Genomic DNA, 24,273 nt, shown 5'->3' with positions numbered 1-24,273 from the left:
TCGTTTCCCTACCTTTTCCTTCAAACCAAACATAGCCTAAAGTGTGATTAGACCAACTGCTATACACTCGAACCGATTCACTTCATCCGGTTAGACCAGCTGGTTTAATACTTAATTATTTCAATAATTTTTATAACAATTATTAAATTGTTAATAATTACTGTTATTAATAATTATTAATTATTATAACAATTATAATTAATAAAATGTTAACAAAATACTGTTGTTATTGTTACAAAATTAAAAATTAATAATTGCAATTAAATGAATACTTAGTGTTAAATAATAACAACTGATAAGTTAGTAGACAGTTTCAAAAACAGAGTTGTAATTAAAGAACATGTTTAGATGTATGAGAAATAATGGTTGAACCAATGTTCAAATATTACAATGTATCTGAAGATTAATATGTCCCAACTCCCAACTTAATTTGCTACCTTTTGCATATATAAATAGACAGTTACACATTCCTGCGCACAGGATTGCGCAGTATGTTAAGCTTACTCAAGCGAACTTCTTTTGGTATGATCACCAGCCTACCCAGCTGCCTGATGTACCTAATTTTATTCATTGTGGTATTTAATATAGTATCTTGAACAAGTAAGAAAAATTTTTTGAAACTCAATAAGTTGTCATCAGAGTAAATGGAGTGAGATTGCTTGGTTGTCCTCTCCCAACTTGCTTTGTTTTTCTTTATTTCTGGTTTTCCATCTTTTGCTGATTAGTGAAATTTCTTATCAAAAAAAATGTTGAAACTTAATTATATTTTTAATATGCATATCAACCATTTGAACCACACCGCACAATGTGCAACTTTTTGTATATTGCACATATGAATATAGTTGTACTTGTACATTACATATTTTTGTACTTGTACATTACAAAATTTAAGAAATTTTGTTTTTCTTTAAATAAATTTTTAATGGATCCATGGATGCAACAAATCTCCATAGACCCAATTTATGATTAGATCATAGGGAACATAAAAATTTTATTTTTGTACTTTCACATTCTCAAATTCATTCTAAAAAGTAAAAACAAAAACAAAGATTCACTTATTATTAGATCGATACATTCCAATAATCAAAACATGTAAATTTACCAAAACATATGATTTAAAAAAAAAAAAAAAACTTTTCTCAAGTCATACCTAAACCCACTCTATGAAATAATCTCACACCAGTTATCAAAAATTATAGAATTAAACTCAATCAGATAAGAGCGTTGCGTTGCCCTGCTGACTTGCTAATGGATGTTAAAATTTGTTAGTAAACCCTAGACAGCAAAACATATGGGCTGTGCTAATACCAAATAAAGACGGGATTTATGGATGTGCAAAAAACGATGAACAGCAGAACTCACGTGAGCATTCCATACGAAGAAAACCCCAATGAACGGTATGAAGTATATGAACCATTTGGAAATGATAATATACGCTTATTTTCACCTTTTCTACGGAAATCCCTTCTTGGTCTTGGCTTTGCTTATTTTTGCAACAGTCGGTCAGTCAATGAAGCAGTGGACACAAACATTACAAGCATAGCCCTCCATCATTACTCATTAGTAATCTGTTTCAGTGGTTTCTTCCTATAACCTCCACAAAATATCAAATTCTCCAAGTTTAGTGGCGACAGATAACACGGAACAATCAAACCCCTACCGGGTGACAACATGACACGCCAATCCCCTACTAGGTGGCACGACTCGAGAATGTGTGACCCCGACCTCTACCAACATAGTAGCCATAACCCCTTCCATAATAGGGACCCCGCCCACGCCCACCACGGCCTGGCCCACGCCCACCACGACCACCCCGATGCCTTGGAAAGTCGCCAAAAGTCTGTAAACGAACCAAGAAAGAAGCTCCAGTTAAAAAACTAACCAACTTGTTAGTCAAGAACAAATCCAAAATGGAACATTACATTACCTCGGTATCTATTTTCATCTGCTCGGAGAACTTGGTCCTTCCATTTCGTGACCCACGATCAAGTGAATTGCAAGAAAGAGAATCAAAGAAGTCGTCCTTACAGTAAACAGGCTGCAGAGAAGTAGACGCGAAGTAACTGAGCTGATTAAAAATTTACTGACCAGAATAAGTGCATTCAACATAAAACTTCCCCATTTAGTTTTTGTTTATAAATGATAGTAATCTAACCTTAACCTCAAGTTTCGAGGATCCAGCTTCATCCTCATCTTGATAATCAAATCCATCATCCTCTTTTCCATCACCTTCTTTATCTCTCGACTGCATCTTGCTACTCTTACCAAGATGACCCCATACTTCATCCTTCTTGAATTTCTCATTCATTGCCATGAAATCAAAGTCCTCCGTGAATTTGGTAACAGGATGCGAATTCTGTAAGTAAAAGAGTCGGTCATGTTATCAAATTCTTGCCACGTACATTTATTACAGACTTTAAACCACCTTTCCTCTCCAAAATTAAGCAGTAAAATATGCTATAGTTCATGTCCCTGTCATCCAACAGCTATGCTATTTCCCTAGCAGTTTTTTTATTTTTGTTTTTGACAACTTATTTTGCATCGAACCAAGCATGTGGCTACAATGATTATATTTTAGACACAAATTCCACTATGCAAATGATTGATTAGATGTCGAGCTGAGGCTACCCTAGGAAATGGAAGTTCATTGTTTGTTTCCCTTACACATGATTAAAATAAGAGAGTACACAAGTTCAACAAACCATCTTGTACGTCCAAGATGATATGCATTCAGCAAATACAACTCATGCATTGCACATGGCATTCAGTGCCCCAGCATTTTTTTACCAACAGTTATCTGAGGCCTTAGACTTGCTTGACCCAATAAGCACAGGACACAAAAGGAGATAGCTATTGATGTTAGACACCATTTTCAATGATGAAGTAGGTCCATTAGGAGAAGATTTGACTACCATGTCAGTGAGGAAAGCCTTAGGATTGTGGTGTTCCCCCTTAGGTGAACAAACTTACAATTCTTACTGACATGGTAGTCAAATCTTATTGATTGTGGTGTTCCCCCTTAGGTATATTCTTACTTACAATTCTTACTGACAGAGGGTTAAAGCCTTAGGATTGTGGTCTTCCTTCCACATCTCTAAAAACACCCCCAATTCCGGGGGGAGGGATTACCTACAGAGATGCCATCAAAATCCAGTTTCACACTAAAATGTAGAAGGGACCAATCCTCTTGAATGGTAATAAATGAACAGGAAGAGCCCGCTATTGTGCTCCAACCTCTAAATAAATCATCTATGGAGAAGTCCTTGAAAAGGATCCAACGATTTCAGACAATGTATAGCCTTGATGGTGAACCCTTCTATGAGTTCATATACTCTTCTTTATTTGCCCTTTGAAAATCCTGTTATTCCTCTCTTTCCATGCTACCCGAATAATTACTGCCCTTGTAGGAGGATTTCACCTGTGACCAAAGAGTCAAAAAGCTCAGCCACACTTGTAGGAGGATTTCACCTGTGACCAAAGAAAGAGGAGAGCCAATCCCAAATGAGTAACAAGAGGACTAGAAATTAATAGATGATTTACCATCTCACCAATCTTCAAGTAAAGGCTACAGACATGTGGGGATAAGCACTAATTTGGTTTTTTTCTTTGAAGCACATCCATACATCCTTCCTATCACTCTATGCCATAAGCTTTCTTGCTCCTTGCGAAATCTCCACACCCACTTACCTAGCAATGCTATGTTTCTTAATCTGACATTTCCGATCCCTAAACCCCTTTTCCTTTTCCCTAGAAGCCACTTCCCATTTCACTAGATGATCCTTTTAAGAATCCCTGGGTTAAGTCTCTCATTATTTTTTCAATTTGATCCACAACTTGAATAGGCACTTTGAAGGTAGACAAGAAGTATACTGACAGATTTACTAGCGTTAACTTTTTTATATAAACATATAGGAGCTACACAAGATGAGGGTAGCTCTTCGCTCAACCCCAATCCTGGGACCATTAAGATCAGCTTCGATTCCTCATACAGAACTGATGGTTGGTACGCTATAGAGTGTATTTTCAGGAACCATCAGAACTCAGTCCTTGATATCAAGGCTTATACCATTGGTTAATCATCAATAAATCTAGCCGAAGCTTGGGAAGCCATCAAAATTGCTACAGATTCTAGTGATAACCCGCTTATCATTAAAGGAGATCCGAAGCTCGTGATTGACCGACTGCCTCAGAGGAAAGGTAAAGCCCCCGCAGGGATTTGGAAAGCATCACCAAAGAGTGTCTCAGTCTCTCATCCATGTTCAACTTGAGCATCAACTTCAAACATGCTTATCGTGAATCGAATCAAGCTGCAGATTGGCTGGCTTGAAACGCTTTATCTGGTTCTTTGGTCACTATAGTTTACTAGTGTTAACTTAATTATTGAAGTGATTCTACTCCCTAGTGTGTTAGGTAACTGCCTAACTCAGGGAATTTTCGAGGAAGCCTGCCTCCTGAACGAGAGAGAGAGAAAAAGAGAGAAAGAAAAAGAGAGGGAGAGAGAGAGTAACTGAATTCCCAAAATCAATATCTCCTCTTCTGGCTTCCTTTCCTTATTTATAACACTTCCGTTACAATTCTGTTAAATCAGCCTCTCCACTTGTCCAGTTTGTTCTAGTGGTTGGCTGTCAGTTACATTACTTAAAGGCTGACATGGCCTTTTCTTGTACACTTGTCCTTCTATTCCCTTTATTTGTGTCTTAACAGTCCCTCCTCCCTTGAAAGCGACCTTGCCCTCAAGGTCAAGATGTGGAAATCTATTTTGTAAGTCCAAGTAAGGTTCCCAAGTTGCATCTTCAAGTGGGAGACCTGACCATACCACCAATGCCTCTGGTTCGATGTGATTCCCTTTGTGTATCCACCTGAAATCTGTTATCTGGGTGGGCTCAGTTTGAACCTGGCGATCTTCCAAGAATGATGGGAGAGTGGTTGTTGTTATTGCTCCTGTTTTGGTCATTTCTTTAATAGAGATACATGAAATACAGGGTGCAATTTTGATGTTGCTGGAAGGTCAAGCCTGTATGCCACAGACCCAATGCGTTCCACAATCCGAAATGGGCCGAAGTACCTTGGGCTCAGTTTGTTCCACCTGTGACCTGCTACTGAAACTTGCTTGTATGGTTGTAGTTTAAGGAAGACTTGCTCCCCAATCTGGTGCTGGACAGGCCTATGCTTTCTGTTGTAAGAGCCTACCATCCATTGTTGGACTCGACGGAGGTGGGATTTGAGATCTTGTAACACCCTATCCCACTGGAGGAGTTGTTCTTCCACTACTGCTACTGCTGTAGACCCTTTCTCATATGGGAGTAGGGGAGGTGGGTCCCGTCCATATAGAGCCCGGAAGGGAGTCATTCCTGCTGCACTGTGATACGTGGTATTGTACCACCATTCCGCCCAATGAAGCCACTTGAGCCACTGACGTGATCTATCCCCTGCATAGCACCTTAGATAGGTTTCCAAACTCTGGTTGACCCCCTCAGTTTGCCCATCTATTTGAGGATGGTAGCTGGTAGATTTGAAGAGTTTCACTCCCTGTAGTCGAAAACGTTCTGCCCAGAAACGACTCATAAAAATTGGGTTGCGGTTTGAGACAATAGAGTTAGGGGTACCATGCAGTCGTGCCACTTCCTTGGTAAAAATCTCAGCCACCATTGAAGCTGTAAAGGGGTGGGAAAGAGGGAGAAAATGGCAGTATTTGGTGAATCTATCAACAACTACGAGAATGACGGACTTGCCATAGGAAAGAGGAAGCCCCGTTATGAAGTCCAAGGATATATCCGCCCACACTTGTGTAGGAATTGGGAGTGGTTGTAGCAAGCCTGCTGGAGACTGGGTATCAACCTTATTTTTCTGGCAAATGACGCATTCGGCTATGAATTTTTGGACCGAATTTCGCATGCCTTTCCAGTGGAATTGAGTGGCTAGTCTCTTCTAAGTGCGCAAAATCCCTAAGTGTCCTCCTGCTAGTGATGAGTGGAACACTTCAAGAAGCTGTTGAATATGGGTTGAATCCTGTGGTATCACCATTCGACGTTTATACAACAACAAGTTATTCTCCACTTTGTACCCTGGTGGCTGGTAAGGTCCTCTTGGACCTATGAACGCAGTTTGTTCAGTTGTGGGTGTCTTTCAGCTTCTTCCCTTAACTAACTCATGATGAAACACGTTGAGCCCGTGAGAAGTAATGGAAATAATTGTGGTTGGCGTGACAGTGCATCTGCCACCTTGTTAGTGTGCCCTGCCTTGTATTTAATGACATAATCATAGCCGAGTAATTTGGCTATCCATCGCTGTTGTTCCGAGGATAATACGAACTGCTCTAACAGAAATTTCAGGCTATGGTGGTCAGTTCGTATGATGAACCTCCTCCCTAGAAGGTAGGGTCGCCACCTCTGAACTGCGAGAACAATTGCTATCAGTTCTCGTTCGTATACTAACTTGGCCCATTTTTGTGTTGTCAATGCTTTGCTGAAAAACGCTAGTGGCCTTTCTTCTTGCATGAGAACCGCACCTACTCCTTGGCTTGACGCCACATTCAATGATGAAGTCCTTTGAGAAGTCTGGAAGTGCGAGCGTCGGTGGGGACAAGACAGTTGTTTTGAGCATCTCAAAGGCCTGTTGGGCCTCCCTAGTCCAGCAGAAACCATTCTTCTTAAGTAAACTTGTCAAGGGGGCAGCAATCAATCCATAACCTCTGATGAATCACCGGTAGTACCCTGTTAGACCCAAGAAGCCCCGTAACTCCTTAACATTTTGAGGTCGGGGCCAATTTATCATGCTTGAGATCTTTTTCAGGTTTGCTGCTACAGTGCCGTTTTCGACTACATGCCCTAAGTAGTGTACTTGAGTCTGTCCAAATGCGCACTTTGACTCCTTTGCAAAGAGTTTATGAGTCCTTAGTAGTTCCACGGTGATTTGTTGATGTACTAGTTGTTTGTCCCATGTAGCGCTATATACAAGTATATCATCGAAAAAAACGAGTATAAATTTGCGCAAATGGGGTTGAAATATGTCATTCATAAGTGCTTGGAATGTAGTTGGCGCATTGGTCAACCCAAACGGCATGACCAAAAACTCATAATGACCCTCGTGTTTATGAAAGGCGGTCTTGTGGATGTCACCCTCATAGACCCGAATTTGATGATATCCCGATCTCAAGTCCAGTTTAGAGAATATTGTCGCCCTCATAGACCCTCATAGCCCGGTCGAGTTCATCTAGTAGTTCATCGATTACCGGTATGGGGAATCGATCCTTCACAGTAATGTTGTTCAGAGCCCTATAGTCTATACAAAACTGCCATGACCCATCCTTCTTTTTCACAAGTAATACCGGCGAGGAAAATGGGCTTTGGCTGGGTTGTATAATTTTTCTATCAAGCGTATCTTGCACTTGTCTCTCAATCTCTAGTTTCTAAAAATAGGGGTAACGATAGGGCCTTACATTTGTGGGTGTCATTCTGGGCAGCAATGGAATGCAATGATCATGGGCACGTCTCGATGGTAGATCCTTAGGCTCTTGGAAGATCATTGGAAACTTCTGAAGTAACTATTGCAGTTGTATGTGGGCTTCTTCGGATCTGCTGGAGTTACTTCCTTGGGCTAGAATTGGGCTGTTCCCGTGGGAGTCTATCTGCATTAAAACGATGTGGGTTGGATTTGCTGCCTGTTTTCTTAGGGTGGCAAGACTAATGGATCCTGGATCCTTGGACATCTATCCTTGAATATGCACCTGTGAGTTGCCCACTTGAAAGTCCATTGTGAGACGGGCCCAATCACATATCACCAACCCTAGTTGCCTTAACCATTGGACTCCGAGAACTACATCTGCTCCACTGATTTCCAGGGGATGTAGATCTACCTCGAACTCGTGTCCTTGTATCTTCAGTTTTAATCCTGTGCATGTACTGTCAGACACCAGGTTGCTCCCATTAGCTACGTGCACCCAGAATGCTAAACATGGTTGGACTGAAATCCCTAGTTGTCTGACCAATGTTTGAGTAATGAAATTGAGAGTGTTGCCATTGTCTATAAGAACCGACACATGGCGCCCTTGTACCAGTCCGGTCTCTCATAGTTTGAGAAGAGGCAAGACCGGTCAAGGCTTGCAGGGATACTTCCGGATATTCCTTTGTCCATTGCCCCCATTCTTGGTTGTCCACTGGCTCGTCAATGTCTGTTGATTGCTCAACGTTTTCGGTTTCGGGCTGAAGGAAGAATACTTGCGGGATCTTACAGCGATGGCCCAATCCGAATTTGTCTCCACATGCATAACAAAGGCCCTTTTCTCGTTAGGGTCACATCTCAACCCAGATTAACCTCTTGGCTGATCTAGGGCCTAAACCAGAGTTGGCTTCCTTGCTTGTGATTCCTACTCCTGGTCTGGACTCTTGTTTACCCAAGATGCCCGGTTATGGATTCGGTATACCTGGTCTGACCGCAGCTCCCAAGGGTCGATTAATCCTTCTTGCCCGATTCAATTTGTCTTCATGGAGTCGAGCTAAGGCTGTTGCGTCAAGAACGGTGGTGGGTTGCATGGCTTTAACTTGCATGGCTTTAACCTCCAACCGCAATTCTTCCTTGAGTCCACCAACAAAACTGCCGACCAGTGCGTTTTCTGGCCACCCTTGCACGCGCACAACTAACCTTTCGAACGCCATCTGATAATTTTGGACGGAGTCGGTCTGTCGTAGCTTAGCGAGGCTTTCATCATAGTTGTCAAAAGTCGAGACTCCAAATCTCATGGTTAAGACATCAGTGAAGTCCACCCATGTGGTTCTTGGGTGTCGTCGCCAGTACCACTGGTACCAGACGATCACCTCTCCTTCCAGGTGTGCGGAAGCTAGTGGAACACGACCCGGGTCCCGGCGTGTCGTAGTAATCGAAGTACCTTTCGGTTCGCAAAAGCCAGGACGCGGGATCCCCCCTTGCGAAGACGAGAAACTCGATTCTTGTTGTTCTTGATCTGCTTCGATGACGAGTGTCACTACGTTCTTCTTGCCCTTCCTGGTTCGGCACTGGTGGTGTCTGTTCCAGTCGCCCAAGCAAGGACGCGAAGCTCTCTTTTATTTCTTTGACGTTAGCCGATAATCTTTGCATTTCTCCTTCCATGTTGTCGACCATGTTCTCCATCACGGACGACCTTGTGCTCGGCATCTTGGCTCTGATACCAGCTTGTTAGGTAACTGCCTAACTCAAGAACTTTTCGAGGAAGCCTGCCTCCTAAACGAGTGAGAGAGAGAGAGAGAGTGAGTGACTGAATTCCCAAAATCAATACCTCCTCTTCTGGCTTCCATTCCTTATTTATAACACTTCCGTTACAATTCTGTTATATTAGCCTCTCCACTTGTCCAGTTTGTTTATTTAGTTTGTTCTAGTGGTTGGCTATCAGTTACATTACTTAAAGGCTGACGTGGCCTATTCTTGTACACTTGTCCCTCTATTCCCTTTATTTGTGTCTTAACATAGTGAGATGTAGTTTCTCTTCCACCCTACTGATCTCTTAGTGAATCTTTCCAAAACTAGGTACCAGAAACTTTGTATCCTTGGGTTTACTCCAAATGGTATGCCTAAATACTTTAAAGGCCACTTACCTACCCCACAACCTAAAGTTCTAGTCAAGGAAGACACCTCATCTTCTAGCCTATTAATCCCAACTACATACCTTTTATTCCAATGTACTCTCAAGTTAGAGACCTTCTAAAATTCTACCATCACTTTGATATTAACGATCTCCTCTGGCTCTCCCTCACAAAAGATAATTAAATCATCTGCAAATTGTAAATGGGTGACAACTACAGAACTACTTCTTGCCTTCCTACTATACACCCTCCAATAAGATTTCTAGAGTCTAGCTCTAGAGATCATGACACTCAGAACATCCACTATCAAGGTGAAAAAGGAAGGAGGAGAGGGGGTCCCCTTGTCTCAAACACCTCTCTTTGCAGGGAAAAGACCCCTGGCTACACCATTTAGCAAAATGGAGTAGTGGCAAGTAGACACAGAACCTTGGCCTATCTACATCTTTCTCCAAAACCTCTACTTTTCAAAACTTCAAACAAAAAACCCTAGTCCACCAAATCACGAGACTTTTCCAAGTCAAGTTTGCAAATCAGTCCCTTTTCTTTTTTGATGAATGAAAATAATTTATTAAATCAGAATATAAGGCAATACAGGAAACCATGAAGAGGCACGAGCTGTTACCTCTTCTAACAAAGTATTACATCAATTAAGAATCGGATAAGCAGAAATAAACAGAAATAAAACTACATAGCAGCCCAAAACAAATGATCCCTTGAAACCCCTTGCTTAGCTAGTCCATCCGCTAAGGAATTTGCTGATCTTTCTACCCAAAGAGAGGTAACTGTCATATTTCTTGTGAGCCAATCGACTTTCCTCAATAAATCTCTATATCGCCACATAGCTGAAGCTGGCTTTGTCAGCCATCCCACAACAATTTTAGAGTCTCCTTCAACTATCAAGTGTTGAACTCCTAACTGTTCAGCAATCTGGATGCCTTATACAGCCGCTAAGATCTCTGATCTATTTGAGTCTCCTATTCCCACAGGGCCTGAAAACAATGTTGCTCTCTCTATCTCTCAGTCCCTTTTCTCCTTGTCTTTTTCTATAATCAACACACCCATTGGCAAAAAGGATTTGATCGGTAATTTACCTTCCGGACAAAAATGCTCTTTGGTCCATAGAAATTAGGGATGGAAGTACCTTTTTTATCCTCAAGGCTAAAATCTTAGAGATGACCTTATACATTCTACCAATCAGGCTAATGGGTCTAAAATCCTTGGGGTGATTTGCATCCACCTTTTGGGGAATCAAAGGTATAAAGGTAGCATTAGCACCTGAATTAATCTTGCCTCTCTCAAAGAATTCTAAGAATACCTCCATCTCCATCAAGTCACCAGCTATGCTTCCCAACAATCTTAGTAATAGGCCATTATGAAGTCATTTGGACCCAAGACGTTAGATCTTTCCATCAAAAACCCATCATCTTTTACTTCTTAGCCCTCAAAATTTCTTTCTAATTCTTCCATAAGTTCTCTACTCCTAGATTGTCACTCAAAATCATAAATATCCTCTGTCATTCTACTTGGGATGTCATAAGTGGTTCTAAAATGATCCACAAAAGCTCTTACTATCTCTTCCTCTCTTGCAAGCACTTCTCCTACTCTCCATTCCATTCCAGCCTCTCCACAACGTTCTTCCTCTTTCTTCCATTTGCCAGGATATCAAAGAATTTGGCGTTCCCATCTCCCTCCCTTAGCCATTTACATCTAGACTTTGGTCTCAAACTTACCTCCTCTCTTCTAATGATTTCCTCTAATTCTTGTTTCAATTTGCATCTTTCTTCCCTTTTTCTTACCCTGAATCTTCTCTCTGCTTCCCCTATATCAATTTCTTGAATCCACACCTTTCTTTCTTGCACTCTCCCAAACTCCTCTTTGTCCCACTCATTGAACCTGGCTTTCAAATCTTGTAGCTTTTTATAGAACATATACCCTTTCCACCTAATGTTCTTCCCACCGATATTGTACTGACTACTTTCTTTATAAAATCAGGATGAAGGCATGAAGCAACCACATGTTCTCAAATCGAAAAGGACAAGGTCCTCCTTTTTTTTCCTTGTGAAAGCCTAATTAGACAATGACATGAAGTTTATCTAGGAAGAGCCCTTACCACCAATACCCTCCAAGCATTCTCCCAATTTGAAGAGAATAAGAATCTATCTAGTTTACAACAAAGGGGTTCTTGAAAATTGGCGCAAGTGAAATTTGCTTGCAATGTGGGCAGCTCTCTCAACTCAAAGGAATCCATAAGAAGGTTGAACTTCTTCATGCTAGAGGTAACCCTATGGTCAGGATTGGTTGTTCCATTCATCTAATGACATTAAAATCACCCCCCAAACACCAAGGACCACTCCAGACCCTTTATAGCTGCTAATTCCTCCCAACACTCATCCCTTTCCCTTTCCCTTATAGCTGCTAATTCCTTCCAATGCTCCTCCCTCCCAATGCTAATTATTTGGTACATTCCATCTCCTCATTCTTCCAAATTGTTATGATGCCCCCATGAAGCTCCGCATGATTGTGCAAAAGCCCAACTTAAACCTCTAGCTGACCACACAATCCTCACCCGTCTTCTATCCAACCATGTCTCCTTTGATTCTTGAATTAACACAGTATCCAATTTCTCTTTCCTAAAAACTTCCCTAATCACCCTTCTTTTCCTTCTATTCCTAAGGATTTCAAGGAAATTTGATTCTGTTACATCCTTTTTTGTCATTGTGTGTGTATTTTTCTTTTTTTGGTGTTTGTGTGTGGAGGGGGAGGGGGAGGTTACAAGTTGAGGTGGCTAGAAGGGCTAAGGGCAGACAAAAAAGGACATGGGTCAAATGAGTAAGAAACAATTTAAGTGCTCACAATTTAACAATGGATATGGCAAAACATGAAATCGGAGGTTAACTAATTTTTGTTGCAAGGCTATATTTTCTAGCTATCTTTGTAAATATCTTTTAGAGAGAAGTTCCTCTACCTCTCTAATTTACTCCCCTTTCGAAAATATTTTAATGTAAGAGCACCTTTAATCATATTCAATATTTCAATACCAGCCTAAAATAGATGATGGTTGTGAAATTGATCTAATATTTGGAAGATGGATGGGGGATTGAAATTAGGAAGTTAGAAAATTATAGGTTGACTAGGTATGTAAGCTATTACGGAAATTCCCAATAATACTTTTGGCGAGAAGCAAGCATGATCACCAATGGAACTCAAGATCTTCTAGTTGGGTTACCCTCCAATGCCCTCGGAAAGTACTTGGGCAAACTATCCTTTTTTTCTTTTTTTCGTGTTATGTATAGTAATATCACTGGGACCAAGATCTGGTTTTGGAAAGATATCTTGTGGGAAGATAGACCGCTATGTTCTAATTTCCCTAGATACTTCATTTCCCCTTGTAAAAATAGACAGGTTCACGTTTTGGCTTCCTTTTTTCCACAGGAATATTTTCAGATCAAGGTTTTAGAGGAGGAGACCTTAGATATTTCAAATGCGGCTAGACACAAGTTAATTAGATTGATGTTTTCTTCCTAGGTGACAGATTTGGATTAAAGGGTATAGTCTATGGATATATCATGAGTCCTTTATTATTCCCTCTTCCTCAAAAATTTGGATGCATCCCCTCCTCTACTCCTAGACTTTTCCAAATAAAGGCATCACATGATGGTCATATTCCTCCAAAGATAAAGGGTTTTATTGGAAAATTGTACTCAGTATAATCAACAATTTTGCTGACATGCTCCAACAGATGAAAAAAAAATCAATACCTTTTTCCCTCATGTGCCCCTCTTATACTTGAGGAGTGAAGAATAACAACCTAATGCTTTCTTGCTCTACATAAAAGACATAAAACCTTTTTCCATCCTGTTTGGGACACTTAGCTACAACCCAAAAATCCATCACCTAATGCTTTTTTGCACTTTTGTTGGTTTTATCTGGAACTGGTTCACTTCACATTTTGGTTACAGTTGGCTTCCCCCTGTTAACTTGGGAGAGTTGTTTAGCCCTTCTGTTTGTAGCTGTCTTACTAGGAGGGGCAGATAGATATGGAAATGTACAAGGGCAGCAGTGGTTTGGACAGTTTGGGAGGAAAGAAACTCTAGAATATTGGGGAAAACGAAAGAAATATGGAGGCATTGATTGAGGTCATAACCCTTAGGCTATACAAGGTTTGTAAAGGTTTCCCTACCTTTTCCTTCAAACCAAACACAGCCTTAGAGTAGCACAATGGGTCAAGACCTTGGTTCTTTTCTCAGACTTTAAGGTAGATGATTTTTTCAGAACTTGGGCGGCTATAGCTGCCTCTTCTTCTAGAAGACAGATTGCAGCAGCGGATTGGTCACCTCTACCTAGTGGCTGGTTGAAACTAAATTTTGATGGGAGTTGTGTGGGCAATCCAGGCCCCTCTAGAATTGGTGGGGTGATTAGGGATGAGGAAGGTAACATTTGCGGGGTGATTGTCCCTTCTTTTAGAGGGGCAATCCAGGCCCCTCAACATTCACAGTTGGGGAAAAAGAACAACTGCATCATAATGCAATAACATTGATCTGTGCATTTACAGTTTTGCATGTTATTATCAGAGTAACATAAACTATGGGTAGCCCATCTGGAGACTAGAAACTCTATCCATTATCATCATTTAAGCCTTATCCCAAGTATATAGGGTCAGCTAGACATGAAATTCTACCATCAAAATAAAAGATCTCTGCCGTTCACTGAAATGAAAGAAAAAGGAAACAAGAACAGAAGCAAGAACAATTGGAACCTGCAGAACTACAGAATAATGGTGATTATGTGCCTATATGAAACTAAAAAACAGTACGGATTTGATAATTCATTGGCCCAAGCTTTTTTTTGGGGGGGATAGTTTTAAGCCAATTAAAACTCAACTTCCTAAAGGGAATGGAAAAACAAAAGGAAGCAACATATTACCCCATTTCCTCTTCCTCTCTCACGGCCCCTATTTGTAGGACGAGTCTGTGGAGTTCCATTTAGCTACAAGAAGTGAAAAGTCATAATTTAGAATCCTCATAAGCAAGAAAGATTAAAATATAACAAGCTAGGAAATTGAAGAAGTCAAAAAAACACTAAGCATGAAATGATATGTATGACTCTAACACTAAAACAACTCAAACATGATATTGGTTTTCATTACAAAACAAAGAATGCCAAAAGCAAGTTAAGCATGAAATGGAATCTATGTAAAATATAAAAATGATTGAAAAGCCTTAGCTCATATAACAGTTCCAATTCATTTTATGGACTAGAAGTCAAAAAAACATCTTCTACTATAGCTAATTAACCAAATCATCATCACAACCCTAAAAATGATTCCATCAAATAGATTCTGAAAACCATTTCTCATTATTACAAATGAAAAATGTCAAAACACCAGAAATTTGAAGTTGACAAAGGCCATATGGCTCATACAGAAGTTCCAATACATAACATTATTGAATAAGTCAGGTGATAAAAGACATCTTCTAACAGACTATATCCTAATTAAAATTTAATAACCAAGAGACATCAATAAATTAATTCTTAAAATGCACATTGCATGGTAGGTTGCTTGGTAATGCATAAGTGTACATTCCAACAAAATCCAAGATTCCAAGTACAAAAGAGGTAACGTGTGATTAGAGAAAAAGTACAAATGAAATCCAACTCCTTTTCTCTTGAACCATCATCATCACTATCATCATTGGGAGGTCAATCATCAATGATTGAGTAAATTGTACCAAAATAAAAGAAAATACACAAGGAATATAAGTCTTTGCCCAATCAGTAAGAGCCGTCCAAATAATGTAGCAACTTAATTTTGGAATATGTTTGATTATGGCTAAAATATCAACGAATCACTTGATGGATGATATTAACCCACTGCTCTAGGAGACTGCTTTAACAGTGTGCCACTTAGATGACTTGGATCTTTGGATTTATTTGGAACATCTCTTTTTTTGACAAGTAATTGAGGAAATATGGATGGACTAGATTAGTTGAACTCTTGGTACACCATTGAGATAGGCTAGATATTTGAAGAGAGAACATTTTTTAGGCTGTAAACCCACAAAGAGTGACTTGTTATGCGGGAAAGGTATCCCAAGTGTTAGAGACCTTATTGTGAGAGGGTTTAAATGGAGAGTAGGTAATGGTGAGTTAATCCATTTTTGGACTGATAATTGGACTAACTCTGGTCCTCTTATTAATCCCCTTCTTGATCAATGGACCACAATTCAAAATCCAAATCTCAAAGTGGAAGAATTGATCAACAAAGAGATTAGAACTTGGAACATTGATAAACTTAGGGACACAATACCCATTGAACTCATCCCTTTAGTTTCACTTTCAAATGTGTGTATACCATCCAACTGTGAAGATATAGTAATGCATGGAACGTTAACTATTAAGTCAGCTACTCCCCTAGGTGGGTTGACAAGAACATTCTTGAAGTGTAAGAACTAAAACAATGACAGAGGTCTTTAACATTTATTAATGGAATGTTCACCACTAATCCGCTACTTCTTCCTATCACTTTGTCTTTTGGACTTTAACTCTAATTTGTGATATGGTGTGGGAAAAAGGGAAGACATATTGGACCAACTCCTATAGATTAACTACTTGAACCCACATCTAAGATAGAAAGAAGCCCAGAACTAAAGCCTCTTTATTCCTCATTTTTCTGTGTCTTTTTCAGTTGTAGAGCTTTTAAAGATTAATTCACTGGCCGGTGCCTTCAGAGAAAGCTTAGTTTACCAAAAAAATGGTTATTGAACATGAAACATTCATTCTTAAGAAAATTTAAGAAATCTCTTTAAGTTATAAACTTATAATTAACTCTTCCTGTCTTCAAGGTAATTACCTAAAATAAATTCCATTTGAGATGATAATGGATATTTTACCAAAGAGAATTCAGATATGACCACAGTACCTTTTGATCAGATTTAGGTAAAGGCAATATTGGTGCCTTCACTTCTACTGGTGCAGGTGCTGGGGTTGGTGCTTGAGCTGATGTTGGTGCTGGAGCCACTATTTCTGATTGGGATGCTTGAACTACCTCCACATCTTTTTGAGTGATTTGACAAGACTGAGACAAAGATATTGATGTTGGTCCAGGCTGCAACAGCTGACCTGGGGTTACCAAGGAAGGTGTTGATGTTTCAGACTGACTTGAACTGGATGTCCCAACTAAAGACGAAACCGACTGGGGCATAGTTTGATATGGCAATGTTGGACCAGGAGCTGCCTTAGGTTTGTTGGAGATTGATGGTACAATGGCATTTATATCCAGATTGGTAGTAGTCAAAGGAGAAACCAGAGGCAAACTGGCATTCAGAGACACCATAGGAAGAGCAGGAGAAGGGGCCTTATTTGATATCAAACTTGGTGTTGCTTCAGAACTTAATGCAATAGACTGGGCAGGAGGCAAAGATGGTGCCAAAGTAGATGAAGGTAGTGAAGAAGTTAAGTTTACAGAGCTGGAACTAACAGGTGGAAGCAAGGGAGAGGGGAACTCTGGTAAGTTTGCAGCTCCTGCTGGTAATGATGGCAAATTTGACACTCCTGTGGGCAATGATGCATTCATTCCAGGATATTGCATTGGTTGCTGCAGGGAAGGAGGCACTGACAAGCCAGGAGGAGGTCGTGGCATAGATTGTTGTGGCACATGAGGAAGCCCACTGGAAGGTCCATAGTATCCTTGCCAATACATAGGCATAGGTAAACCACTACCATTTGCACTTGGAGGAGGACCTGAAGACCCCCATGATCCCAAACTCCCTCCAGGCTGATATAAAGGCAGGCCACCTTGGAACGTTGACCTAGGAAGTCCCATCTGTGCTGTGTGGGAATTAAGATCTGTTACAGGCCCACCAGCCGCAGCAGAAGGCAAGCTTGTAGAAACAGATGCTGGGTGAGGGTAGTGAGACTGCATAAGAAATTCTATAAGTTAATAACCAGCTGTAAGCTATTTTTTGCTTGTTCTTACTATCTCATATCTTGGATAGCAAGGCTTTTGATATGTAATATAATTTAATGCATCGACTATCAAAATAATGAAGTATAATGATTAAATGTGCCACATACAAAAAAGACATATTTAACCTGTATAATGGCAGGATCATTGTGTATGGGTTGTGTACTCTGAACAGGTGGAGAAGATTTAACCTGTAAATCCTGCAATCATACTGAAACTTTTCAGTCTCTATCTCATATGATGGAAGTTAATACAGGAGATAAAGAGAAAACACCACTCCTGATTGAAGGCATACAAGGACAACCATTTAACCATTTTTGAGAACCCTAACATTTCAGAAAAGATCCTCACCATGAGTTTAAGCCTTAGGGTTCAATGCTAAAATTTCCCAATTGAGCATTCTTTTCTTGAAGCAGCCATTAGTTTTGTAGAAAAAAGTGATATATCAAAGAACATTAAGAGTAAACCTAGACATTACATTTTACTACAAAATATGTTCTCTTCTAAAATACCCCTATTCAATTTATTTAGGAAAGAAAGTATTTGCTGAGAATAGTCATCTTTGTTAAGTTCAGTTAATTGCCAACAACTTTAGTGCTTCACGGCTACTCCATTTACACCCAAAAAAAAAAATCTTCATCATCATCATCTAACCCTTATCCCAACTATATGGGGTTGGCTACATGAATACTGTTTTGGCATAGGATCCATGACCATAAGAGTTTGACAAAAGTTTTATGCCTGCTGAACTGACATAAACCTCCTCCTTTATCCAGGATTGAGACTGGCAATGTAAGACAAGTTCATTGTATTGACAAAAATCATAGGTGAAATTATCCAACTTAACACCGATCAAAACAACATTAAAATTTATCTAGTTACTTCTAACAATGTAAGACAAGCTCATTCTGTTTACAAAAAACAGTGATTTAAAAGGTGCACCTAGGCGCACAAGCAAGGCATATTTTAGGGTAATGCCCTTGCCTAGGTCCTAGGCGCAGCCCTTTCAAAAGGTGCATGCTGATGCGCCTTGCGCCTCAGTCCAGGCATGCGGCTTTTGAAAATTTGACGCTTTTTTTACTTTCTTTGAACCTAGCAGCTGGGCCGGGGGCTCCACCCCGGGACCCCCGTGCCACACCCCTCAAGGCAAGCCCAAACAAGTCCATGTTAGGGTCTTAAATTCTTAGTTCTCACACAAAAAAAAATAATGATTTTATAATTTTAATTGCTTTTTAATAAGATATTTTATTAGAATGAATGAATGAACAGCATTACCAAATAAGGGGTTCTCAGAGCGTAGCACAAAGGTGGCTCATAGAATCAAGAATGTAATATGTTTTACATCACATTAGCTACTTGAAGTAATACAATTGAGGGGAAAAGAGAGAGAGAGAGAGAGAGAGAGAGAGAGAGATTATGGGTTTTACATGCTTGAAAATGTTTTATATGTTTGATTTTATTTTTAAATTCTCATTTGAATATGCTTTATATGCTATGTTTATGTATTTTAATTATAACAATAGGTTTTTTAAAACATTTATTTTAAAATTTAAGTTTCTATTTTTTATTAATATTATGTTTAATATTTTTTAGCATTTTTTTAATTTTTCTGGAATTTTTTTATTTTTTAGCATTTTTTATTTTTGCACCTTGCTTCAAAAAGGTGCACGACTCACCTTGCGACTTACACCTCGGGCACAAATTGACCCATGTGCCTTTTTTGAGCCTTGCACTTTTAAAACATTGACAAAAACAAAGGTGAAACTATCCAACTTAACACCGATGAAAAAAATTACAATTTATCTAGCTGCTTGTGAAAGAAACACAACTTTGGTACTGTATGCATAGGCATTGATCTATCCATTTAACTTATGTAGCACATTTCCCTATGTTTATATCTTGTACCTTAATATCACTTCCTCGGAATAATATGTACTCATAAACTTTGTCACTTGGAGGAACTTGTGGACCATCCTTTTTCCGTCCTTCAGTTCCAAATGATCTTACTGCCAAGACAAAAGAGACAAATTGGAATAAATTTTCAAATTAGTGCTGAGTTCTACTCACCCAATGTGAAGAAAGGAAATACAAGAAAACACTGATAACAGAAGTGAAACATGTTAATGTATTTCCCAGAAGGATTAATCCATTCTGCTGTTAGTAGACTGATTTCTTGGGTATCTGTTAAATCTGATTTCAAAAATCAGAATGCGTCTGAGTTGTTAAGATCCCATTCCCTTTGGAGCTTGTAATCTGTTCTGTTTTCCTGGCTGTTCTCTTTGAGGCTAAAGAGCTGTTGTACCATATGCTTGCTGGTGTCTAATAAAATTTATCTTACCTTTCAAAAAAAATGCATTTCCCTTTAAAACAGATGCACATAGAAAGCGATAAAAGATACAAGAAACTTCTTATTGTGTTAAAATTGGCATACTGAAATGCTTACTTTCCCTCTCAATGGAAAATCTCACAGTTAAAGTAGCATTATGATTGCTAGGAATAATTAGCCTAGTCACCATCAAAACATTGAAAGTCCTTAAACACAGCTTCCTTCCAATTAGGCACAAGAGTGACATCACCACACGATTCAAGAAACGCTGAACATACAATTTTCATAATACATAAGAATATTCTGCCTAGATATATCAAGTAACTATAGATGCTCAGTGGTTTTTTTTCTGAGGAAGGTAAAATGTTGTATTGTATTGAACCCAAAAGGAAAAAAGCCCCTACGCAACTGGAGACTGGACACTGGGAATATACAAAACTGAGCACTTTACACTATAAAATCAGACTTTGATTCACTGTTTACAAAAAGATTCTCAAAAAACGGCCTCCCAACTAACACTCTTAGCTTCTAGTTGTATTGCTTTCCTAGATAGTTCTTATCAGTTACCCCTTACAAGTATGTGACTCCAAAAGTAAAAACCAACCAATCAAATCTAAGTGAATCTTTGGATTGGACCTAAGCTTCATATGACATACACACAACATAACCCAGGAGGCCAGGACACTTTGTTTAAGCATGTAAATATAATGAATTCAAGTTGGATCAATGCAAATCTGAATTCAATTCAAAGATACACTCCACATCCAAAACTTTTTCCAATAGCCTGATGTTCTTGAAAAGGAAAATTTGCATTTGGAGCCACTAAAAACCTGATGTCTGAAGAAAAACATAGGTTGAAAAACAAGTAGAACTGATGGTTGTCTTTAACTAGAAGTGAAAGATGGTGGAAATGCAATAGTTGCTTGTAACTAGAGGTGAAAGATGGCTGTAATGTTCAAAAGCATACAAGAGAAAACAAGCATTCAGTAAAAGGATAACCAAGCAGGAGGGTATTCACCATTCAGGTGAATGCCTGATAACTTGGTCGAGGCACATGTGCTTTTATTTGATGAGACAGGGTTAGAGGCCTTAAAAAGAAAATCTAACCAAATCTCTGGTAGCAAAATCATTTTTGCTTCATAAGTCAGCTCTGTGGTAGTTTATTACTTGATTGTTAACTTGAAGGAGGCCAATGTAAGAAGTTATTACTAATTTCTTTTTTCCTATATTATATCATGCGAGCAGCATAAAGAAGCTATCACTGTTTTCATTGATGGAGCAGAGTTCCCTCGAGTAAATGCTAGTTCATAAAGAAGAAAGAATATGAACTCATAGAAATGCATATACATGCATTGATTAAACATAATCTAACATCTAAGACATGCCAAAAGAATCATTATAGCAGGATAACATGAGAAATTTCTGTAATATTTTTTTCTCTTTGTTTATGTTCCTTAAGACACTTCTATACTCAATTTCTCAAGAAACATTTAGCCCACCCAAAGAAAATAAACTTCTTGTAATATTTCATTCCTCTGAAATACAATATTGTTATTAACTCAACCAAATGGCATGGCAATCCTTTAGCAAGGACTGGAAACAAAAATGATTCCTAACTTAGGCTGTGTTTGGATAGACTTTTGTCCTTGTGTTAATAACCTGCTTTAGGGATTTTATTGTATACCTTGTACTGTGAAACCTGTTTGGTAAAATGTATTTTCAGAACATGCTTTTCATGGTAAAAATTACGAATAGACCTTTAGATACAATAATCTACTTCCATGCTTTGACATCAGAACATACATATATGACATGTCAATTATTCAGTAATGCATTTTGGAAGCCTCTAAAGGCTATGTTGTTGCATTAAATATGCCATGTGGACACACATGTAATATGGCATTATTTTTGTACTTTCAAAATGACATGTCATTCACAAATTTTTCATTCAGCTAGGGGTTTAGGGAGCAAAAGAACAGTCTAAGAAATGAAAAAGAAGTGTCATGTGAAACACATGTGACCAACTAAAACACAAAGCTATGAATTCTAGCTTCGTGTTTATATGCTTATCCAAACACCAGAAGTGTTTTCAGACTAGGTTTTACCTTGAAAGACACAAAAGTACTTCATACATTACACATCTAAAAAAATAATCTAAACAGGGCCTTGCTATTTTGCCTACTACTCGTAGTCACAACATGCTCTGCGAAGTACCAATGCCATTCAATGAGATGTATAGTTGTCAAACAATTTCTTATCAATCAGATTCACAAGCAATATGTCAACTAACATTTCTTTTTTTATCTTTTAGTTTATTTGACATAAACTAACAGCTACCGTAGAAAGATGAAACCCATTCTTTCATATCAAGCATGCTTGGTAATAAAGGCAACATTTTTTGCAAGCATATAATGTTAAAATTATATATATATATGAACTAGTTTAATAGCATATAGTTTTGCATAGACGCGAGAGTCCATGTTTTCCCATCTTTCTGAGTCGGACTCTTGGACGTGTGTGTTGAATTTCCACTCCCGTGTCTGTGTTCATGAAACACCGATTATACATATGCAAAGCAGCTTTGACAAATTTTATGGTCATACGACCCGACCAGTAGGAAGTGGACAGCCAAAAGGACTGAAAACTGCCACACTTCAAAATCATACCCGAAATTGAGATGATTCTAGTATAAATTGTAGCACGCGTGCGTGAGGAACATGCACAAAGACACGCTAAAGGGTACTCAAGAGTCAATAGTCTTTATTGTATCCCAACAAAGAAGATAGAAGGGGGAAACGCCTGAAAGTGACTGCAATTTCCATGAAATTCAAAGACGGAGAAGTAGTATCAGAAAAGGAAGCGAATTTTTTCCTCTTCATCTATATGCGGATGCCATGCGAACGGGGAGAAAGTTTTTCAAAGCGCCCTAAATTTCCAAAATCCAGAATCCAAAACAAATCAAGGATAACAAAATTAAAGCAAAACCCTCGAAGCAACTTCAATCCGTCTAGCAATAATCAAAACCAAAAACACAAGGTCCAACTTCAGATTAACTAAGATAGAAGACCCTAAAACCCATCAAATTAGAAGCCGAGAACTCAAAACGCTACAAAAAATACTACAAATTAAGAAGCAAGCGAAAACCCTATGAATCGAAGGGGTACCATTTCTCAATCCGATGCTAGATTCTTCGGTGTTGATATTGTAGAGGACACCTTCGTATCGGATTTCGCACTTAGATGTCAAGCTAATCAGACTGCCGATGTAAGAATCGGCGGACCCACTAGATCTCGACGCCTCTGCTGCCATGATTTCAGCAGTAGAAGCAGATAGACGACAGCATACAAAGCTCTAAACAGTGAAGATAGAGAACCCAGGCCTGGCGGTCTTTTTCTTTCTCCCTCTGTTTTGCTAAACTCCTTAGTTTTTCTATGTAGTTATACTGTTGCGTCAAGTATATATATATACATAAGTTGAGTGTCACGTGCAAGAGAGGTGAGGACTGAGGACGTGACTACGTCAGGCAAGGCAAGTATCGGTTTCGGCATCGCATCGGTGCTTAGAGTGAAACTTGAATCGGGTTGGATCCGAATTGGGATTTGTTCATCACACACACATTCGACTGTTATGAATAATAAGATAAACTAGCTGCGATGCACGGAAAATTACGAAAGATTTAATAATTTTATTTTTCATTTAATGTTGATTTATAAAAAATAATTATTGTTAATTGAATATGAATAAATATTTTTTAATAAATTTGGTTTTATTAATAATTTGTAGTAATTTTAATAATTTTATTCTTTTTATTATTTTAAATGAAATTTTGATTAATTTTAAATAAATAAAAATAATTATAAAAGCTAATATTTTTATTAATTCCACTAATAATTAACAGTTATATAGGAATGACAACGGGGTGGGTTCAAGGCAGGGCACCCTATCCCTTTCTCTGCCCCATAGTTAAGACACTTTACCCTATCCCCACTCTGTCCCCAATGTCACGCGGGTTCAGGGCAAGGTAACCACTCCTCGATATTGGGCGAGTTCAGGCATCAAGGATGGAGAATCTTCGAATTTCCTTGCCTCATCCCCAGTAATTTGAGGGGGTCGATTCAGCATGGCCCACGACTTGAACCCACACAGGCCCATGCCATGCTATGGGTCAGGCTGGTCCATGGGTCGGGCCATGGGCTAGGCCATACCGCACACCAAGCAAAGCTCAACGCAAGGAATTCCACTCCCCGTCCAAGGTGTTTAAAATTGGACTGGATAGGGAACCATTTCGGGGTCAAACGGTCTGATTGTTCAGTTCGAATGGATGACCCGCTCTAACAAAAAAATAAAAAAACAAAAAAGGCCAAAAATTGTTGTCTAGGTTGACAGTTCGACCACCCAAGTCAACGGTT

At 39.1% G+C, this 24,273-nt stretch overlaps 1 protein-coding gene across 1 annotated transcript; it reads right to left on the bottom strand.

Moving 5' to 3' along the window:
* Positions 1–1,416: 1,416 nt before the first annotated feature.
* DCP5 (decapping 5) lies at positions 1,417–23,307 on the bottom strand. Its single transcript, XM_010267001.3, has 8 exons — positions 23,029–23,307; positions 19,444–19,544; positions 17,667–17,738; positions 16,495–17,490; positions 14,499–14,561; positions 2,156–2,356; positions 1,928–2,038; positions 1,417–1,840 (listed from the first exon to the last, which is right to left on the bottom strand). The coding sequence occupies exons 1-8, from the start codon at positions 23,171–23,173 to the stop codon at positions 1,691–1,693; spliced, it is 1,839 nt and encodes a 612-aa protein (XP_010265303.1). The 5' UTR covers positions 23,174–23,307; the 3' UTR covers positions 1,417–1,690.
* Positions 23,308–24,273: the final 966 nt, after the last annotated feature.

This window comes from Nelumbo nucifera, chromosome 4 (assembly GCF_055504915.1).
Source record: "Nelumbo nucifera cultivar China Antique chromosome 4, China Antique-T2T, whole genome shotgun sequence".
Taxonomy (NCBI): domain Eukaryota; kingdom Viridiplantae; phylum Streptophyta; class Magnoliopsida; order Proteales; family Nelumbonaceae; genus Nelumbo; species Nelumbo nucifera.
This window is presented reverse-complemented; position numbering and strand designations above follow the sequence as displayed.

What these genes read in the sequence shown, in the direction of transcription:
- DCP5 (XM_010267001.3), bottom strand. Translation starts at nt 23,173, where the DNA reads ATGGCAGCAGAGGCGTCGAGATCTAGTGGGTCCGCCGATTCTTACATC. An exon ending in CCTCGAAACTTGAGGTTAAG is followed by an intron (nt 2,039 to 2,155) that starts GTTAGATTACTA and finishes ACTTCTCTGCAG; the next exon opens with CCTGTTTACTGTAAGGACGA. An exon ending in AGATGAAAATAGATACCGAG is followed by an intron (nt 1,841 to 1,927) that starts GTAATGTAATGT and finishes GTTCGTTTACAG; the next exon opens with ACTTTTGGCGACTTTCCAAG.